At 44.3% G+C, this 22,430-nt stretch overlaps 1 protein-coding gene across 7 annotated transcripts in view; it reads left to right on the forward strand.

The window, feature by feature from the left end:
* The window catches only part of SFSWAP (splicing factor SWAP), an 89,262-nt gene that overhangs the window by 22,036 nt on the left and 44,796 nt on the right, over positions 1 to 22,430 (forward strand). For all 7 annotated transcript variants that reach the window (XM_082417331.1, XM_082417330.1, XM_082417326.1 and 4 more), the window contains 4 exons: positions 18,798 to 19,038; positions 20,048 to 20,179; positions 20,722 to 20,815; positions 21,758 to 21,929. In XM_082417331.1, the coding sequence (XP_082273457.1) occupies positions 18,798 to 19,038; positions 20,048 to 20,179; positions 20,722 to 20,815; positions 21,758 to 21,929 (639 nt within the window). The remainder of the gene's footprint in view (positions 1 to 18,797; positions 19,039 to 20,047; positions 20,180 to 20,721; positions 20,816 to 21,757; positions 21,930 to 22,430) is intronic.

Here is a 22,430-nt window from a genome sequence, read left to right on the forward strand (position 1 = left end):
TAAGAACGATTTTTATTAGCAGCAAAAGACTGAGATGCCCTGTGTGTCCCTCAGGGAGGACGAATGGAGTAGGGTTAGGGCACAGCGGCTTCTGGAGGCTCTGCCTGGGGCTCCTGGTGGGCGAGGGTGCGGCCGAAGGGGGCGTTTGGTGTGAGACTGGAGGGGCAGGTAAGAGACTGGTACCAGCAGTGCGCTTAGAAGAGGGTGCAGGGCGAGGCGGTGACTCCTTCCCTGTCCATTTGTAGTGCTTTGAACCTTCGGAAAAATTACAGATTTGTGTGATGCTCATTTGAAACACTCGTATCCTGAGTTAATTCTTTGCAGGTTTGAGATTTTAATGGCAAGACCGTTTTGTCAGCTCTCCCTGTATGTATCCTGTTGAGGCTGAAGCAGTCCTTGTGACAGCTTGTGTCCCAAACAGCGGCTAGGGAGCCCACCTGCTGGGGCCCATCCAGGCAGCTGGAGTCACTGAGCTTTTCCGTCTCTTTACATTACTTGGTGTTTAATAATCACCTTAGAATGTACTCAGTCGTCCCTTGTTATTTACTTTCTGCTGATTAGAGGTTTTCCTAGATTTGGCAGTCTAGGAAGAAAAGCATCTATTTTTATTTTAAAAGAATTTTTTTCTAGAAGCTCCTTAAATATAGATATGTGAAACTTAAACAATCTGTTTCATTTATTAGCCTGACAGGGAACTGTCTTTCATGCTGTTTTCTGTTATTATTTAGTTGTCTTCTGCTATTTAGCTATAAATCCTTGCAAAAAAGCATAATAAATAAAATAAATTATGCCGGAATCAGTAATGCTGAAATACTACCCACTGTTACAGCATGCGGGTTTTTTTAAATAAAATGCCAGCTCGGTTTTTTTGATGTTTCGGTCTATAAATAGCTTAAGTGAAATTAAACCACATCACGTGGCTGCAGTAGATATTTTCATGCTTCTTCCCAGTTTTTAAAATGTGGTTTTGCTGTTGTTTTTAGCTTTTCTTTTCTGCGAAGTCATGACCTTGAAATGCTTTACTTACCTTCCAAACTCTTTTTTAGAAATAGCTGTACTATAATTCAAGAGAAGTAAAAGGGAAAAAGTAAAAATATTACCCAAGATGCCACCATCCAGAAATAGCCATTTTTAACATTAGGTGAGCATCATTGGCACAGTGAAAAAGACTGAGATATTGTGGGAAAAAGGGGAAAAAAAGAAAGCTCGTATCTTTAGAATACAAAGATAATTTCTATGCAAAGATAGATTAAAAAGTTGATGTATAGTTAGAAATATTTGTGTTAAAGTGGAAATAAGCTTTATAATTTTACTTGAATTTAGCTGAAGAACTGTAATCAAAATGAAAATGAAGTAATTCCTGAACTTCAGTTAAAAGTTTCTTCCATACCTCAAGAATTCAGTTCTAAAAGGAGAACATCAGAGAGGTTGGAATTGTAGGGGTTTTTTCAAGCTATATGTTTTTTATCTTAGATGTTATTAATCAACTAAGAAACTAGAGAAAATTCAGCGCTAGTAAAATGCCTTCCCTTCACCCCTCCCCTAACTGCTGGGTTTTTTTTAAGAAATACTGTGTTTAGATTGTGAGAGTTTAAAGTAGTATTTACATTCTGTTCTTTTCCCTGGTTGGTTAGTCTGAGTTCTACGGATTAGTTTTTTTCTCAGAGCATCTCTCTTTGAGTTCTTTATCTGATTCGTTTCTTGGTCGTTTGAATTTCATAAACAAGTAAGTTTTTACAAGGGTTCCATTTCATGCATTCTTGAAAAGTCCCTGCCATCGACCCTGGTGTAGAAAGGAAAACTTGCCTGGGTATAAAATACTTGGGTTGTATTTTCTTTCTCTGAGATCTTGTAAACTAGAATCTCACATGGTCCTTCGTATCAGAGAAACCTGGGTTGGCTGACTTCTGCCACTGACTAGTTGAGTGAGTGAGTTGGTTGGCTTTCATTAGTTGCTCCTGGGTGCTGTTCTCTGAGATCTTATGTTTGAAAATGTCTGCTGCCCTTTGACATAAATAGCAACTAGGCAGAGAATAGTACACTTAGTCACACTTGCCTGGAACTTGGGAGCCTTGCTGCATGTTGCTGTGGAAGGGGCGAGGCCAGCTCCATCTTCCCCTCCCTCACCCCTTAAGAGCTTGCTTTTTCTGCCTGGATACCTAAAGAATTCTTTTTGCCCTTAAATTTTAATAACTTAATCAGCATGAAGCCCCCAGTTTTCCTGGAATTTATTTTGTACCCTTTCAGTCAAAGATGCAGTTCTCATTTCAGGGAAAGTATTTTCTGTTATACCTCTGAATGTCTTTCAACAGACACCAGTTTCCTTATTTCGGATCATCTTTTTCTTCCACATCCGTCATTTTCTTTTCTTTTTTTTTTTTTCATCTGTTTCTCCTCGGCGTTCAGCATGATGACACCCTCTTCCTATCCGTCTTCTCCTTGGTTGGTGACTTGATTTTTTTCAGCTGTGACTGTTCTGTTCCTTCTAGTCAATAATGGTGGTATTTTGCTCCTCAGTTTGTTTTCTAAACTCTCCAGCAGGTTTGCAGACCTTTTCTGTAAAGGACGTAAGCGTTCCCAGTGTGGCAGCCGAGCAGCCTCTGTGGCAGCTGCTGGTGCTGGTGGAGCATGAAAGCCGCACTGACCGTCGGGAACGAGGGCACGTGGCTGAGCCCTAATAGAACTTGATTGATGGACACCGAACCTTGAATGTCATGGAGTGTTTACATCGTGAAATGGTGTTTTGTTGGGTTGTTTTGGTTTTGGTTTTGAGCCGTTTGAAAATGTGAAACCATCCTGAGCTCTCCCAAGCTGGGCTGAAGCAGGCACCCAGGCCCGGTTCCTGACCCTGCTCAGCAGAATCCCTCCCGTCTCATTGCCTGTTTTACTTCCTTTTCTTTGTGCTCAATTGAATTCCTGTCTCTCCGAATTCGTCCGTGGCCCGAAGAGCTCAGAGGTTGCTTGGGCTCTGTTTCCTTCCCGACGCAGCTCTTCGCTGTTGGCGCGGCATGTTCCTCGCTGGGCCCCTTTCGCTGGGCCTTGTCCTTTACACCTTCCCCCGCTCAGGTCGGCAGCTCCGTCCAGGCCTTTCGTCCCAGCACTGGCCACCCCTCCTAGACACCGTCCTCGCCTGCCCTGAGATGCTCTGTCGTCCCTCCCAAGTGCAGCTCCTCTGGAGACTCCGTTCTCTGCTCTCACGAGGTCCCCAGAACGCCCTGGAGCAGATGTCTTTCCCCCAGTCGGGGGCCCGGGGGAGACTTCTGACAGCACAGAGCCCCGGCCGCCGGCTCCCACCTCCCATACCCCTGAGGCTTTGCCTCACCCTGAGCTCCTGGTCTCACGCTTGAGCCGCCTGATTTCTCCACCCGGACTCTCCAGAACCTGTTCTTATGTAACTTGCCTCCAAAACCTCCATACGGTATAAAAAATTCAGGTCATTTTGCTTGAGGGTCACTGATGAAGACTTAAAGTAATGGTTGGACACAAGGCATCTCGAGAAGCAAAAAAAAGAGCAGTCGCTTTTCAACACTGGCCTTAAAGTTCCTGAGTCACCCATTCATGTATCTAAAACGGATCCATCTGGGTGGTTTCCAGTGAGTTTACAAGTGAGAAATTCTCCGTGTCACTACAGAAGTCTTCAGATTTTCCTCTTCCAGTTTGGTGACAGCAAAACAAGTCTCCTTTTGTTTGGGGATTCTTTTTCCTTAAACACAGGGCTGTCTGTGTGTCACAGTGCAGGAAATTAAGCAGGGTGGCTACCGTGAGCCCGTGGTGAGCTTCCGTCTTCTCCAGTGTCTGGCTCCTGAGCCCTTAACGGCCGTCGGCCACCGCCATTCACTGCGGAGAGGGGAGCCTCAGGGTTTTTAGACGCGGTATGTGCTGATCCAGATGGTGAAAGCTTTTAAGTGTTTGGGGGATGGGGAGGGTCATAATATATTATTTTCTAATAAATTTATTTATTTGTTTGTTTGTTTGTTTTTGGCTGCATTGGGTCTTCGTTGCTGTGCACGGGCTTTCTCTAGTTGCAGCAAGCGGGGGCTGCTCTTCGTTGCGGTGCGCGGGCTTCTCATTGCGGTGGCTTCTCTTGTTGCGGAGCACGGGCTCTAGGTGCTCGGCTTCAGTAGTTGTGGCTCGCGGGCTCTAGAGCGCAGGCTCAGTAGTTGTGGTGCACAGGCTTAGTTGCTCCGCGGCATGTGGGATCTTCCCGGACCAGGGCTCGAACCCGTGTCCCCTGCATTGGCAGGCGGATTCTTAACCACTGCGCCACCAGGGAAGTCCCAGGGTCATAATATTTTTTTACTTAAAAACTGTGGACGTAGAATTTGAGGGAGTTTTTGGTTTGACTGTAGTTTTCCCTTGCAATTGTGTATGATACACAATTGTATCATAGATTGTGTATGGTAGAGAGCTAGTAGGTAAGTGCTCTGCCTAGAGCTAACGGTGGCCAGAAGGGGTTTTTAAGGAACTTCTGAAAATTATCCCAGTCCAGGCGGTGAAGCCAGAAGGCTTGAGAACAGACATCAAGAGACAGTTGAGTGGATACGAGAGTTTTAAGAAAAGGGATAGAAAGGGAGGTTTCAGCTTTGATTTCTCTCATTCTACTTCTGAAGCACCTTGAACGTTTTTAATATTCCCTGGGATTATTGGGCACTTTCCTCACCCTTGAAAATGCAGAATTCGGTGATAATTTTGCTTACCATTGAATTGTGTTGTTGATGCATAATATTTAAACTCCTATAGTTTAACCTATCCTCAGGTAAAGGTTTTCAGTGTGAGAAAGCGTAACTCTTAACTGTAGGCAGAAAAAGATTCTCCAATCAAGTAGACTGGGTTTTTTTGTTTTTTTAAATAAATTTATTTATTTGTTTTTAGTTTTGGCTGTGTTCATTGCTGTGCACGGGCTTTCTCTAGTTGCGGTGAGCAGGGGCTACTCTTTGTTGTGGTGCGTGGGCTTCTCATTGTCGTGGCTTCTCTTGTTGCAGAGCACGGGCTCTAGGCGCACGGGCTTCAGTAGTTGTGGCTCGTGGGCTCAGTAGTTGTGGCTCGTGGGCACTAGAGCGCAGGCTCAGTAGCTGTGGCGCACGGGCTGAGTTGCTCCGCGGCACGTGGGATCTTCCTGGGCCAGGGCTCGAGCCCGTGTCCCCTGCGTTGGCAGGCGGATTCTGAACCGCTGCGCCACCAGGGAAGCGCGACCGCTGTTGTTTCTTGAGCTGTGGGCCGCCGGCGCCCATCTGGGCAGGCCGTGCCCCGCCTGCGAGCCGGGGGCCCCGCTGACCTCCACTCGTTGCTTTCCTGTGTTGCTAGTGCTGTCCTCTCCGCGTTTGCTTGTTCGCTCCTGTATTTTGCTGGAGCACGTCCTCCAGTACTTTGCGAAGAAAGGATACACAGGAAGGCCGTGTTTTTTGATCCTCGAGTGTCTGAAAATGCCCTAATTCTCCTCTCACTCGTGGTAGGTCATTTGGATGGGCCCAGAATTGTGGTTTGAATATTGCCCTTCAGAGTTTGGAAGGTTCCAGGCCACCATCTCCTAGAAGCCTTTGCCCTGTGCCATTCCAGTTCCTGTTCTTCCACATGTGACTTGTACATTCACTGAGCAAACTGGCATCGCGGGCAAGCCATGCTGGGAAGAGCAGTGCACGGCGTTCCCTCCATCGTGGAGCAGAATCAGTGAGACCCCTGGGGAGTCCGCAGTGCTGGTGGACGGAACCAGGGAGGCCCTCGAGCCAAGGCTTCCGGGGCCCAGAGGCCTGAGGAAGCCCGGGTGAGGCCCGATTTGGGTAGCCGGGGGGCGGGGGGGGCATGGGGCCCGAGGCAGGTGCCTCACAGAAAGGGAACGTGGCTGGGGCCTTGATGGGAGTGACGCGGCTGGGCGGGCAGTATGGGGGCTCTGGCTAGTCTAGGAAGGGGTCCCTGGAGCCTCTAGGGCAGCAGCCGGAAGGGCTCTGGTTCCCGGGAGGCGGTATGGGTCCGAGAGAAACCACGGAGCCCGGGCTTACTCAGCGGGAGGAGGTGCGGCCGCAGGAAGCAGGAGCGGCGGTGTGTGGGCACAGCTGTGTTCTGGACGCCGTCCCTTTGAGAGGTTTATGAGATGTCCCAGTGCGCGTGTCGAGCAGGCACTTAACATACCAGTTCAGCTCAGGGCTGGAGATAGCAGTTCTGGAACCAGCAAGTGTAAGTAGGATTTAAAGCCGTTGAAGTTAGTAGGGAAGTCCCAAGGATGCAGGTGGATGGAGACCGGTTGGCCATCCAGTGGCGGAGGCCAGGGGGCCAGGCGCTGCCCGGGGTGGGCAGGGGCACTGCGGGTGGGCGGGCGGTCTTGCTGCTGCTGCCCAGGCCTGCTCAGCTGGTAGCACAGTGCTTCTTTTTCACGATCTCGTGTGGATAAAGTAGATCAGTCTTTTAAGAGTATACTTATTTTTCTCCATGGAACTCAGGAAAGCTATTTTCTTTCATTCTTTTTTTTTTATAAATTTATTTATTTATTTTTGGCTGTGTTGGGTCTTCGTTTCTGTGCGAGGGCTTTCTCTAGTTGCGGCGAGCGGGGGCCACTCTTCATCGCGGTGCGCGGGCCTCTCACTATCGCGGCCTCTCTCGTTGCGGAGCACAGGCTCCAGACGCGCAGGCTCAGTAGTTGTGGCTCACGGGCCCAGCTGCTCCGTGGCATGTGGGATCTTCCCAGACCAGGGCTCGAACCCGTGTCCCCTGCATTGGCAGGCGGATTCTCAACCACTGTGCCACCAGGGAAGCCCTCTTTCATTCTTACACGTTTATATTTCTGAACTGACAGCAGGGATTGCTGACCAGCCAGCTGATCTCCAAGAACCCTTCCAAGGCTGACATTCTCTTCTGAGAGTTAGATTTATACAAGATTAAGATCACATACAAGGATCAGTAAATTGGCTCTGATTTTTGCAAGAAGCCTGTTGAATAGAAGGGCTTTGGAAGGTAATTAGGCAGGTCTGTCTGACCCTGGGTTCCGCAGCTCTGCACGTTTCTAAGCGCACAGGGTGTCAGGGAGGAAGTGCTTAAGAATGTGCCGGTGGTTTTAAGCAGCTTGATCTTTCCACACAACTATGCCTGCCCTTGGGAAGTGTAGGCACCCGTTGACATTTCTGTCTTAGATTTATTTGGAGTAGGCATGTTTTAATAAACATTATCATGATGTTTATTAAAATCACATCGGCATTTCACTTTGTGTAAAACCCAATCCCCTCTTGAAAAATTCAACAGAGAGTCCTGAGAACAGCAACAGCCCTAGTAGGAGTCTCATGCCTTGGAAGCCCGGTGAGAAGTGGGACTGCGGGCGCCCTCTGGGACCCTGCACACCGCCCCACCCCGTGTCTAGGACAGGACGGCGAGCTCCAGGAAGCCAGACCTCTGTCTGTCCTTTGCCCCGTCTGGTCCAGCGATTCTCAAAACTTAGCATTCATGAGAATCTCTGAGTTGGGAGCTGTACACAAAAACACATGTTCTCTAGTTGGTAGTCATTTTAAAGGGTTTCCAGTTCAAGGATTTCAAGAGCTGTGAGGCCCCGCTGCAGCGACGAGTGCACATCTGCAGTGTCTGCCACGGGGTGGTGTCGGCGGGCTGGCTTCCCGCCCTCGCGGAATGCCTCAGCACGCGCCTTGCCGTCAGTGGGCTTCGCTCGTGACACGCTCCTCTGGTGCCCGCTCTGACCTGGGAGCTGTGCAGCCTCCCTCTCACTGCTTTCAAGGTGCTTTGCCTTCTGTGACCACAGCCCTGATTGCAGAGAACTGCCCCAGGGACGTGTGTGCAGGCGGGCAGGGCAGGGGCCTCCTGGGGCGGGAGGTGGTCCTGGAGGTAAAAGCTTTGGTTTAGTTGAAGTACAATTGCTGTACAATGTTATGTAAGTTATAGGGGCCAACATAGTGAATCACAACTTTTAAAGGTGATACTCCATTTATAGTTATTATAAAGTATTGGCTGTATTCCCTGTGCTGTACAATATATCCTTGTATCTTATTTATTTTATATGTAATAGTTTATGCCTCTTAATCTCCTACCCTTGTCTTGCCCCTCCCCCTTTCCCTCTCCCCACTGATAACCACCAGTTTGTTCTCTGTATCTGTGAGTCTGCTTCTTTTTTATGTTTACTCATTTTAGTTTTTAGATTCCACATATGTCATGTCATACAGCATTTGTCTTTTTCTGTCTGACTTAATTCACTAAGTGTAATACCCTCCAGGTCCGTCCATGTTGTTGCACATGGCATTATTTCATTCTTTTCTATGGCTGAGTAATATTCCACTGTGTGAGTGAGTGTGTGTGTGTGTGTGTGTGTGTGTGTGTGTATACACCACATCTTCTTTATCAACTCATGTGCTGATGGACACTTAGGTTGCTTCCATATCTTGGATATTGTAAATAATGCTGCTTTGAAAGTTAGGGTGCATGTATCTTTTCAAATTAGTGTTTTCATTTTTTTAGATATATATTTATTCGATTTTAAGGGGTTTTTTTGTTTGTTTTTGTTTTTTGTTTTTTATAATGTGGTATTTTTTTTTCCTAAGGTTGTGTGTTTCTAAGATGCCTATTCTCTTTTTTTTTTTTCACACACACACACACACACACACACACACACACACACACACACTGTATTTTATTTTTACAGGAGATAAATAGACTGACATCAAGCATTGTACATGGATGACCACAACAAAAGCAACAATGACTGCAATTACCAAACATGAAACACACTCATACTATGTCATAATATTGACATTCAGTCCAGTAATCCTCCACTGGAGCAGCTCCTTTACTTTGCAGTGAAAATTGATTTGTATATTCTTTGCCTCTGAGTCCTTGTGGGATTTTTTTTTTTAATTCAAACAGAAAATCACAAAAATTATACTCATCCTCATCAGTTCACTCGGTCCCATGTAATTAATTTTTTTTTCATCTTGATCTTTTGTTAGCACTTTTATGAGTTCATCAGTTTTTCATTAGAGTTCTGAAAATGCTTATTCATTCAGTTCAGCAGTACAGTCAGTTACCAGAAACCTGTACTTGTCAGAGTCTTTTCCATGAATTTCTTGAAGATGAAACCCTTTTATAGGAACATATTTGCAAAAGCATCAGAGTACACCCAGAACTGTCTGTAAATGACAAAAGACTTAAAAATGACCACGGTTAAAGAAATGATGAAAGTTCATAATAATGCAGTTGACAAGAAAATTAGTTATTTCTGAGATATACATTTTAAAGTAATAACTAGGATTATGACTTATAACATTATACCAGAACATATAAGATTTTTAGAAATTTCATGTAATGTCTGAAACATTTATATTAACATATTTCCATACAAATAACCCAATGAAAGTTTAGTATTAGTTGTTTTGTTTGTTTGTTTTTTTTATACTGCAGGTTCTTATTAGTCATCAATCTTATACACATCAGTGTATACATGTCAATCCCAATCGCCCAATTCAGCACACCACCATCCCCACCTCACCGCAGTTTTCCCCCCTTGGTGTCCATATGTCCATTCTCTACATCTGTGTCTCAACTTCTGCCCTGCAAACTGGCTCATCTGTACCATTTTTCTAGGTTCCACATACATGCGTTAATATACGATGTTTGTTTTTCTCTTTCTGACTTACTTCACTCTGTATGACAGTCTCTAGATCCATCCACGTCTCAACAAATGACTCAATTTCGTTCCTTTTTATGGCTGAGTAATATTCCATTGTATATATGTACCACAACTTCTTTATCCATTCGTCTGTTGATGGGCATTTAGGTTGCTTCCATGACCTGGCTATTGTAAATAGTGCCGCAATGAACATTCGGGTGCATGTGTCTTTTTGAATTACGGTTTTCTCTGGGTATATGCCCAGTAGTGGGATTGCTGGGTCATATGGTAATTCTATTTTTAGTTTTTTAAGGAACCTCCATACTGTTCTCCATAGTGGCTGTATCAATTTACATTCCCACCAACAGTGCAAGAGGGTTCCCTTTTCTCCACACCCTCTCCAGCATTTGTTGTTTGTAGATTTTCTGATGATGCCCATTCTAACTGGTGTGAGGTGATACCTCATTGTAGTTTTGATTTGCATTTCTCTAATAATTAGTGATGTTGAGCATCTTTTCATGTGCTTCGTGGCTGTCTGTATGTCTTCTTTGGAGAAATGTCTATTTAGGTCTTCTGCACATTTTTGGATTGGGGTGTTTGTTTCTTTAATATTGAGCTGAATGAGCTGTTTATATATTTTGGAGATTAATCCTTTGTAAGTTGATTAGTTTGCAAATATTTTCTCCCATTCTGAGGGTTGTCTTTTCGTCTTGTTTATGGTTTCCTTTGCTGTGCAAAAGCTTTGAAGTTTCATTAGGTCCCATTTGTTTATTTTTGTTTTTATTTCCATTACTCTAGGAGGTGGATCAAAAAAGATCTTGCTGTGATTTATGTCAAAGAGTGTTCTTCCTATGTTTTCCTCTAAGAGTTTTATAGTGTCCAGTCTTACATTTAGGTCTCGAATCCATTTTGAGTTTATTTTTGTGTATGGTGTTAGGGAGTATTCTAATTTCATTCTTTTACATGTAGCTGTCCAGTTTTCCCAGCACCACTTATTGAAGAGACTGTCTTTTCTCCATTGTATATCTTTGCCTCCTTTGTCATAGATTAGTTGACCATAGGTGCGTGGGTTTATCTCTGGGCTTTCTATCTTGTTCCATTGATCTATGTTTCTGTTTTTGTGCCAGTACCATATTGTCTTGATTACTGTACCTTTGTAGTATAGTCTGAAGTCAGGGAGTCTGATTCCTGCAGCTCCGTTTTTTTCCCTCAAGACTGCTTTGGCTATTCGGGGTCTTTTGTGTCTCCATACAAATTTTAAGATGATTTGTTCTAGCTCCATAAAAAATGCCATTGGTAATTTGATAGGGATTGCATTGAATCTGTAGATTGCTTTGGGTAGTATACTCATTTTCACAATATTGATTCTTCCGGTCCAAGAACATGGTATATCTCTCCATCTATTTGTATCATCTTTAATTTCTTTCATCAGTGTCTTATAGTTTTCTGTATACAGGTCTTTTGTCTCCCTGGGTAGGTTTATTCCTAGGTATTTTATTCTTTTTGTTGCAATGGTAAATGGGAGTGTTTCCATAATTTCTCTTTCAGATTTTTCCTCATTAGTGTATAGGAATGCAGGAGATTTCTGTGCATTAATTTTGTATCCTGCAACTTTACCATATTCATTAATTAGCTCTAGCAGTTTTCTGGTGGCAGTTTTAGGATTCTCTATTTATAGTATCATGTCATCTGCAAAGAGTGACAGTTTTACTTCTTTTCCAATTTGTATTCCTTTTATTTCTTTTTCTTCTCTGATTGCTGTGGCTAGGACTTCCAGAACTATGTTGAATAATAGTGATGAGAGTGGACATCCTTGTCTTGTTCCTGATCTTAGAGGAAATGCTTTCAGTTTTTCACCGTTGAGAATGATGTTTGCTGTGGGTTTGTCATATATGGCCTTTATTATGTTGAGGTAGATTCCCTCTATGCCCACTTTCTGGAGAGTTTTTATCATAAATGGGTGTTGAATTTTGTCAGAAGCTTTTTCTGCATCTGTTCAGATGATCATATGGTTTTTATTCTTCAGTTTGTTAATACAGTGTATCACATTGATTGATTTGCGTATATTGAAGAATCCTTGCATCCCTGGGATAAATCCCACTTGATCGTGGTGTATGATCCTTTTAATGTGTTGTTGGATTCTGTTTGCCAGTATTTTGTTGAGGATTTTTGCATCTATATTCATCAGTGATATTGGTCTTTAATTTTCTTTTTTTGTAGTGTCTTTGTCTGGTTTTGGTATCAGGGTGATGGTGGCCTCATAGAATGAGTTTGGGACTGTTCCTTCCTCTGCAATTTTTTGGAAGAGTTTGAGAAGGATAGGTGTTAGCTCTTCTCTAAATGTTTGATAGAATTCACCTGTGAAGCCATCTGGTCCTGGACTTTTGTTTGTTGGAAGATTTTTAATCACAGTTTCCATTTCATTACTTGTGATTGGTCTGTTCATATTTTCTATTTCTTCCTGGTTCAGTCTTGGAAGGTTATACCTTTCTAAGAATTTGTCCATTTCTTCCAGGATGTCCATTCTATTGGCGTAGAGTTGCTTGTAGTAGTCTCTTAGGATGCTTTGTATTTCTGCGGTGTCGTAACTTCTCCTTTTTCATTTCTGATTTTATTGATTTGAGTCCTCTCCCTCTTTTTCTTGATGAGTCTGGCTAATGGTTTATCAATTTTGTTTATCTTCTCAAAGAACCAGCTTTTAGTTTTATTGATCTTTGCTATTGTTTTCTTTGTTTCTATTTCATTTATTTCTGATCTGATATTTATGATTTCTTTCCTTCTGCTAACTTTGGGTTTTGTTTGTTCTTCTTTCTCTAGTTTCTTTAGGTGTAAGGTTAGATTGTTTACTTGAGATTTTTCTTGTTTCTTGAGGTAGGCTTGTATAGCTATAAACTTCCCTCTTAGAACTGCTTTTGCTGCATCCCATGGGTTTTGGGTCGTCGTGTTTTCATTGTCATTTGTCTCCAGGTATTTTTTGATTTCCTCTTTGATTTCTTCAGTGATCTCTTGGTTATTTGGTAACATATTGTTTAGCCTCCATGTGTTTGTGTTTTTTACATTTTTTTCCCTGTAATTCATTTCTAATCTCATAGCGCTGTGGTCAGAAAAGATGCATGATATGATTTCAGTTTTCTTAAATTTACTGAGGCTTGATTTGTGACCCAAGATGTGATCTATCCTGGAGAATGTTCCGTGCGCACTTGAGAAGAACGTGTAATCTGCTGTTTTTGGATGGAATGTCCTGTAAATATCAATTAAGTCCATCTTGTTTAATGTATCATTTAAAGCTTGTGTTTCCTTATTTATTTTCATTTTGGATGATCTGTCCATTGGTGTAAGTGAGGTGTTAAAGTCCCCCACTATTATTGTGTTACTGTCAATTTCCTCTTTTATAGCTGTTAGCAGTTGCCTTATGTATTGAGGTGCTCCTGTGTTGGGTGCATATATATTTATAATTGTTATATCTTCTTCTTGGATTGATCCCTTGATCATTATGTACTGTCCTTCCTTGTCTCTTGTAACATTCTTTATTTTAAAGTCTATTTTATCTGATATGAGTATAGCTACTCCAGCTTTCTTTTGATTTCCATTTGCATGGAATATCTTTTTCCATCCCCTCACTTTCAGTCTGCATATGTCCCTGTGTCTGAAGTGGGTCTCTTATAGACAGCATATATATGGGTCTTGTTTTTGTATCCATTCAGCAAGGCTGTGTCTTTTGGTTGGAGCATTTAATCCATTCACGTTTAAGGTAATTATCGATGTGGATGTTCCTGTGACCATTTTCTTAATTGTTTTGGGTTTGTTTTTGTAGGTCCTTTTCTTCTCTTGTGTTTCCCACTTAGAGAAGTTCCTTTAGCATTTGTTGTAGAGCTGGTTTGGTGGTGCTGAATTCTCTTAGCTTTTGCTTGTCTGTAAAGGTTTTGATTTCTCCATCGAATCTGAATGAGATCCTTGCTGGGTAGAGTAATCTTGGTTGTAGGTTCTTCCCTTTCATCACTTTAAGTATATCATGCCACTCCCTTCTGGCTTGCAGAGTTTCTGCTGAGAAATCAGCTGTTAACCTTATGGGAGTTCCCTTGTATGTTATTTGTCGTTTTTCCCTTGCTGCTTTCAATAATTTTTCTTTGTCTTTAGTTTTTGCCACTTTGATTACTATGTGTCTCAGCGTGTTTCTCCTTGGGTTTATCCTGTATAGGACTCTCTGCGCTTCCTGGACTTGGGTGGCTATTTCCTTTCCCATGTTAGGGAAGTTTTCAACTATAATCTCTTCAAATATTTTCTCTGGTCCTTTCTCTCTCTCTTCTCCTTCTGGGACCCCTATAATGCGAATGTTGTTGCGTTTAATGTTGTCCCAGAGGTCTCTTAGGCTGTCTTCATTTCTTTTCATTCTTTTTTCTTTATTCTGTTCTGCAGCAGTGAATTCCACCATTCTGTCTTCCAGGTCACTTATCTGTTCTTCTGCCTCAGTTATTCTGCTATTGATTCCTTCTAGTGTAGTTTCCCTTTCAGTTATTATATTGTTCATCTCTGTTTGTTTGTTCTTTAATTCTTCTAGGTCTTTGTTAATCATTTCTTGCATCTTCTCGATCTTTGCCTCCATTCTTTTTCTGAGATCCTGGATCACCTTCACTGTCATTATTCTGAATTCTTTTTCTGGAAGGTTGCCTATCTCCACTTCATTTAGTTGTTTTTCTGGGGGTTTTTCTTGTTCCTTCATCTGGTACATAGCCCTCTGCCTTTTCATCTTGTCTGTCTTTCTGTGAATGTGGTTTTTGTTCCACAGGCTGCAGGGTTGTAGTTTTTCTTGCTTCTGCTGTCTGTCCTCTGGTGGTTGAGGCTATCTAACTTGTTTTTGTTTTTAATATTTATTTATTTGGTTGCGCCGGGTCTTAGTTGCGGCAGGCGGGGTCCTTAGTTGTGGCTCACTGGCTCCATAGTTGAGGCGTGTGACCTTAGTTGTGGCATGGGAACTCTTAGTTGTGGCATGTGGGATCTAGTTCCCTGATCAGGGATTGAACCCCGGGCCCCCTGCATTGGGAGCGCAGAATCTTAACCACTGTGCCACCAGGGAAGTCCCTGATTTTTAGTTTTTTGAGAAACCTCCGTACTGTTTTCCACAGTGGCTGAACCAATTTACATTCCCACCAGCAGCATATGAGGGGTCCCTTTTCTCCACATCTTCACCAACCTTTGTTATTTGTTGGAGGTAAACCTTAGGAGGGGCTTCACAGCAGGCAGAAGACACTGTTTGGAGGTGCCCCTGGCACCTGCAAATGAAATGAGGGGCATGATACTGTTCACCATAGACTGGGGGGCAGGCCAGGCCAGGCGTGGCTGCGGGCTGAGGTTGGCCTATCACTGTCACGTCCGCCCCGGGCCTCAGTGTCTGTGGGGAAAAGGACAGAAACAACCTTCTCCCTAAAATCTGTTCATCTGTGACGTCCCGCACGTGAAAAGGGAATCTGGGAGAAGCAGTGCATAACTGGAATTGCCTGCACTCTTGGGTCCTCAGCTGTGGCGGTGCCCTGAGCAGGCACCACGCAGCAGGGAAGCCTGCGTCCTCAGCTCGCCACGCCTCAGGCGTTTCATGGCCTTCAGGGTTATCTTTGGATACAGAGGGATTTTCAAATTCCTGTTCACCTTTGCAAGGTGTAATTAGAATTCGTTGGAAAGGACTCACAGAGCGCGTGCGTAAGAAGTGAGAGGGCATCCTGCGTGCGTGGTCCGTAGGTTTCTGCTTCCAGTCTGTCCTCCTCTGCAAGATCCCCAGGGCACGTGCCCTGGGCTGGCTTTCTAGCGTGGGAATCCCTGCATCCGGAGTGAGACTTGGCTCAGGCTTAGGAGATGCCTTCAGGTTTGGAGGCTTTGTTTGATTTTCACACATGGAAATGGAGCCTTTTCTCTTTGTGAGCTCAGCTATGCATTTAAATTTTTTCCTTATATTTTACAAGCATTTTTAGGTATTTGTAATGGGTGAGTTCCTGAGTTAATCTGCCATCTTTCTGGCAGGGTTATTTTTAGACCTTGTTTTAATTTAATGTGATGTGTGGCTCAGGTACAGACTGATGGTTAATCTGCATGTTCATTTTTTCAAAGGGATGATCCTTGGTTTTGAAAATAATTTATTCACTTCTGTTACATAAAGAATGCATTAAATTGCAATTGCATAATATATAGTTGACACTTAACTGTAAACTGTTTTTTTCTAATCCATACGCCTCATTGGTTGTAGCTACGACTTTGAGATGTATTTTGGCCTGTTTTCAGGCCAGAGGCTGGCCGCCTGGCATAGGAAGGACATGGAGTGTCTGTCCTGTCCTTGAGATGTGACACTGGGCGGTAGCGGCTCTTGCTGCCCCTCCCGAGACAGGGGGTGCTCTGTGGGCGGGGCTACGCTCTGGTCTTGCCCCTGCTGCCTCACCCCTCCTCCGTGGCGGTGTCTGTGCCCGGGGGTGAGAAGAAGGGCCCCCGTCGCTCGACCGAGTGTGGGGTGAGTGGGGAAGTCGTTCCATCGTTTCAAGGAGGATGATACAGCTCACAGAAGCCTCTGTTCATATTTGAATACCTAATTGGGTTAGGAGAAGCTTATATTTGAAGCATCGAATCCGTCTGTCCACCCAACAAATTCTGTGTGCTGAGTGCTGGGGTTACAGAGCAAACGTGTCCTTCCTGCCCTCTGCCCCCGCCTTCCTTCAGAGATATGGTTTGAATGTCTCTGTGCTGAAGATCACACAGAGAGGATATTGAGGCCACTCATCTTTTTTTGAAAATGTGGAATATTGTGGCGAACGTGAACAGTGGTCGGTGCACAGCATCGAGCCAGCGATTCACAACTTGGGAGTTCAGACGTGTATAATTCATAGAAAGGAAGTCGTTACCAGCTGCGGAGATGCCTGCAGCACATGTGAGTGATGCAGTCGTTCCAGCCGAGGACGGAAAGGCTGGGGTGTAGCTGTCAAGGACAGTTGTGAGCTGCTGCACCACTGACACCTTCCCCACGGCGCTTCCGTGCTGGAAACTGGAGTCAGTGTAAAAGCTCTCACTATTTGCAGATGTTTTTGTTTTAAAGTAAATTAACTGAAGATCAAAATAAAGTTCCTTAATGAGAAAAATCTTTCACCATGCTCTAATGAAGAGAAAATTAAATCTCTGTGTAGTCAGAACCAGTTGCTTATCTACAACAGGATTAGAAATTTAAATTCTTAATTAGTTCATTGGATCTTCTGTGATTTCACTGGTTTTGAATATTTTTCCCCCAAAATAAAAAATGAATAAACTTACAGGAATTTTGATTGTTTTAAAAAATGGGCTCTATCTTACAGATACTTGCATGGGTGGGCAAAATATATAGGAAGTTATTGTACTTCACTGTTTATAATAATAAAGCCCCAAATGAACTCAGTGTCCGTCAGGACTTCTTAAATCAGTTGCAGTACGTCTCTGTGCTGGGGTGAAGGCACGCAGGGGTTACAGAGCAGCACAGCTTTGTAGACAAGATGACTTCCAAGACAGGTGTTTGTTTATTTATTATTGAAGTATAGTTAATTTACAGTGTTGTGATAGTTTCTGGTATACAGCAAAGTGATTCAGTTACATATATATAAGAGATACATACCAGATTCATTTATATGAATGTTGTATATAAAATATATTCTTTTTCAGATTCTTTTCCATTATAGTTTGTTACAAAATATTGAATATAGTTCCCTGTGCTATACAGTAGGACCTTGTTGTTTATCTATTTTGTATATAGTAGTTTGTAGCTGCTAACCCCAAACTCCTAATTCATCCCTTCCCTCCCTCTTCCCTCTTTGGTATTGTTCTCTATGACTGTGAGTCTGTTTCTGTTTTGTAAATAAGTTCATTTGTATCGTATTTTAGATTCCACATATTAGTGATATCATATGATATTTGTCTGTCTTTTTGTCTTAGTTCACTTAGTATGATAATCTCTAGTTCCATCCATGTTGCTGCAAGTGGCATTATTTCATTCTTTTTTATGGCTGAGTAATATTCCATTGTATATATGTACCACATTTTCTTTATCCATTCCTCTGTCGATGGACATTTAGGTTGTTTCCATGTCCTGGCTATTGTAAATAATGCTGCTATGAACACCGGGGTGCATGTGTCTTTTCCAGTTAGAATTTTCTCAGGGTATATGCCCAGGAGTGGGATGGCTGGATCATACGGTAGTTCTATTTTTAGTTTTTAAAGGAAACTCCATACTCTTTTCCATAGTGGCTGTACCAATTTACATTCCCTCCTACACTGTTGGTGGGTTCCCTTCTCGCCCCATCCTCTCCAGCATTTATTATTTGTAGACTTTTTAATGATGGCCATTCTGACTGGTGTGAGGTGGTACCTTGTTGTATTTTTGATTTGCATTTCCCTAATAATTAGCGATATCCAGCATCTTTTCATGTGTTTATTGGCCATCTGTATGTCTTCTTCAGAGAAATGTCTATTTGAGTCTTCTGCCCATTTTTTGATTGGGTTGTTTGTCTTTTTGTTACTGAGCTACATGAGCTGTTTGTATATTTTGGAAATTAAGCCCTTGTCGTTCACATCACTTGCAGATGTTCTCTCCCATTCTGTGGGTTGCCTTTTCAGTTTGTTTGTGGTTTCCTTTGTGTGCTTATTAAGTTTGATTAGGTCCCATTTGTTTATTTTTGCTTTTGTGTCTTGCCTTGGGAGACTGACCTAAGAAAACATGGCTGCGATTTATGCCCAGACAAATGTTTAAATGAGAAAAGTAAGGAGTGGAGAGAGTGGAGAGCTGGTGTCAAACGAGGAAGCCAGCGAAGGGTGTTTAGTCCTCAAACGGGTCATCTCACAGGCCACACAGGAAGGGAGCCAGTGCTGCTGGACAGTGGACTTTGTCCTAATCTGCCCGCTCTGCAGTCAGGGAGGACATCAATTGTGGAGTAGGAACGTCCACGTTGGGCTGCCTTGAATGTCCCCGTGCATGTTCACTTTCCATCGTCCCTGGGTGTGTGTCTGGGCATTGCCTGATTCTTCCAAACTGTGTGTCACCTGGGCAGCCTTTCTTATATCAGAAAAACAAAACGATGTGGTTGACATTGGACAGAAGTGACATTGCATTTGGAAAAGTGTCCCTTTTTTACTGCATTGTGGATACTCACCAACTAGCCTGTCATTTGCCACTCTCACGCCCCCGAAATGTGTCTTTTCACAGCAACAGTGGCAGCCGTGTACTACAGCTACTACATGCTGCCCGACGGTACCTACTGCCTGGCACCTCCCCCTCCAGGGGTTGACGCAGCCACTTACTACAGCACCCTGCCTGCCGGCGTGGCCGTGTCCGGCTCTGCTGGAGTGACAGCCGCGGCCCCGCCCCCTCCGGGGACCACGCCACCACCCCCCCCAAGCACAGCAGAGACGAGTAGCGGGGTGACCTCCACCACCATCACCACAAGGTATGCTCTCACCTCTGCTGGTCACCTGGGGCACCTGTGTTCTTGGTTTGGGCTTCTTTATAGTGTGCGTCACGTAGAGGGTCTCCGTTATCCGAGTACTTATTATCCAAATCCCCAAGTTACAGGGTTGATTGGGCAGCAGAAGCTGTCATAACGTGAGCGCTCACGGCAGTGAGGTCTAACCACTGGGAAAAGGAGCTCCCAGTTACCATCCCACGGCACGGCCCTGAATCCAGCATCTGCTCTTCCCTGTGTGCCACCGTCTCGGTGGGGCAGTACTAGGCACAGTCAGTGTGAAGTGAAGCCCAGTTTCTGCCAGAAGTGCAGGATTTCATAAAGCTGATGCAAGTGAATCTCTCACGAGCGGTTAGGAAATGAGGGTGTGGCTGTTAGCCCAGCGAACCACTGAATAACAGAGCCGGCAAGGCAGGGACTGGAGCCCCGGCACCTGTCCTGGGCAGCGTGGAGGGGGCTCCGCGCACCTGTGGGTGAGCGAGCACGTCATACGAGGCACTGGCATGTCTCAAGCTGGAAAGACGCTCAGGAAACTTGACGGAACACTTGGATAGTTCCCACTTTCTGATCGTGCTAAGAAAGTCAAACATGAAACGAAGGGTGATGAATCACGCTAGCCAGCATGCTTTCATATATATATAACAAAAGTTCACACTTGATTTGTTCTTGGTTGTTTCTAAGAATTAACAACTGGGGGGAAACGTGAGGAGAGAAAAGGTGAACCTATTTTCATGCCCTTAAGTGGCACTTTGAGTAAAACCCCAATGTTCATCATTGGCAGTGATATTTTGGTCCCTGTTTCGAATGGATTGACTTTGATTAGTTTTCTGTAGTCCCAGTCATTTCAGATAAGGGCCTCCCTGTCTGTGTGTAACTTACCTGCCGGTGTGAACTGAGACAGTGCAAGTCCCCCAGCAGCCTTGCTGGCCGCCCCCCTGCCGCTGATCTGGAGGAGGGCCTGGCACTGTGGGTGTGACCCCGCTCTCCTCTGCAGTGCACTTGCTTCCGTGGCCGCCATCATCCCCCCGCCCCCCGACATTCAGCCCGTGATTGACAAGCTGGCAGAGTACGTGGCCAGGAACGGCCTTAAGTTTGAGACCAGCGTTCGTGCCAAGAATGATCAAAGGTGAGTGAAGGAGTTTATGTGGGGTAGATGAATGGTATTTGGGGTTTAGTTTAGCTTCTTTTTTTAACCTAGCTACATAATTGTTTATATATATATATATATATATATACATATATATATATATGTGTGTGTATATGTATTTTTTATCCTTATGTGTTTAGATAAATATATCTTGTTAAATTACTTCGAGTTGGGGTGGTGGTCTTTTTTATTGTTATTTTTTGTTTGTTTGTTTAATTTGTTTTGCTTTGTTTTTTAAAAATGTTGAACCTACCTAAAATAAAAAGCTGGAATTCATGCTTTTCAAGAATCTGCTGTGGAAATTTAGACACACACTGCACTTTGTTTTTTTAATCAAATAATGTTCCATGCTCGGGTCGTAACATAACAACAGGAGGCTGTGGTCACGACGTGATCTGTGGGATCGCCAGGGTCAGTCACTGCGAAGCCTTAGAGCAGCAGGTGTGGTCTGTCGGAGCCGAGGGGTATCACAGCGAGCGAGCGTGTCTTGCTGAATGACTCGTCCCCTTCTCTGTTCCTAGGTTTGAGTTCCTGCAGCCGTGGCACCAGTATAATGCCTACTATGAGTTTAAGAAGCAGTTCTTCCTCCAGAAAGAAGGGGGCGAAAGCGCACAGGTACGTGTCTGGGAAGAAGTAATCCTCGGGATGTGCACTAACAGGGTTGGTTGGTTTTACACTCACTTTTAGGTGTAAAGTGTGTCTTGCATTTGCCGAGTTTAATTTTTCCCACCTCTCTTGTTTTACATCTGTTGAAATCTTTGACCCGTATTCATAGTTCATTGAGGATCATTTGTCCAGAATGTTGTGAACAAAGTAATCCTGTCTCTTCAAGCATTTGGTGTTTTGGTTGGCTGTTATTTTTAACTACTTTGGATGGAAGCTGTGTATTATACTTCTGTTGTGTTAACATGTACTTAAATGCCTAAGTGTAACCACAGGTGCTCCCAGCTGACGGGCTGGAGCCACACAGGTGCTGCCCACCCACTGGCCTCGAGCGCCCCCTGCCAGCAGCTCGCCTCACGACTCCCATCCCTGCAAACGTCCGCACACTTGGTTCTCAGGCACCTGTTAGAAGCATTTCCTCCTGTCCTTGTAATCCTCTCTTCTGCCTCTCCTCTCCTCTCCTCAATTACATGGACACCCTAATGTCTTTCTAAAACCTGTTTTGGTAGAGAGATGACGTAGGCTTTGCGTATCAGTGGATCTCTCCAGGCTTTTTTCTCTGACTGCTCAAACTGAAGGAAGTAGACTCATCTGTAGGTGCTGGGCATAATTTGGTGTTCTGACCGTGTTCTCAGCGATCAGTCTCCAAGGAAGAGGCAGTGGGCGTTGGTCCCCAAACCAGCACTGCAGGGAGAGTACCTCCTTCCACTCCTCTGTTCATTCTGCTGCATCAGAAGATAGTACATCTGAGTTAGCAAGTATATTCCCTGGTGTTACTTAGGCAGTAACGTAGCCGTGCTGTTGTCCCGTGAAATGTATGTACTGCATATCTCTTCTGGCAAATCCCGTGTCATTTCCAATGGAGCAGTTCAGAGTCACGCTTACCCTCTGCAGGCTGTGTCAGCACCTGAAGAGGCTCCTGCAGAGTCTGCTCCTGAAAAGCCGAGTGACGCTGGGGAGGATAGTGTGTCTGAAGATGTGGCCGACGCAGGGGGCAGAGGTGGCTCCTCGGGGAAGAAGGAGGCGGCGTGCAGCAAAGCCGTCCCCGACGGGAAGCTGGTGAAAGGTACGCTGCCCTCGCTGCCGAGGGTTCCGGTTTTGACCTGGTACCTCACAGGTGTCACTTCAAATTAGCAAGGAAGAACGCTGGACCGCTTAAGGTCAGGTGCCTTTAGCCACAGGACAGGAGGAAATGGCTGCCCCTTTTAAGTTGCTGTTATTAATAAAACTTGCTTACTTCATAGTACTTTCCTGATTTCGGGTTTGGGGTCATTTGGATATAAGCTCATCTTAGGTATGCGTTTATTTAACAGCCTGTTCTAGCAATTTAATGGAAATGTTTAGAATTTTTCAAATAATGTTTTGTACCCCCCCCTTGGACTTCTGAAACTATATGCAAACTAGTGCCAGTGGAATTAGTTTTCTTTATTTGTTAAGGCAAGTCCCTTGAGGGTCTCTACCAGGCGGTATTCCACTCGCTCCGTTTCAGTTACCTACTCTTATGTTCTTGGGAGGAGTTTTTCGTCTACCAGGACAGACATACATGAAAAGAGCAAATATAAATACA

This window comes from Balaenoptera physalus (genome assembly GCF_965194825.1).
Source record: "Balaenoptera physalus genome assembly, chromosome: 12".
Lineage (NCBI taxonomy): Eukaryota > Metazoa > Chordata > Mammalia > Artiodactyla > Balaenopteridae > Balaenoptera > Balaenoptera physalus.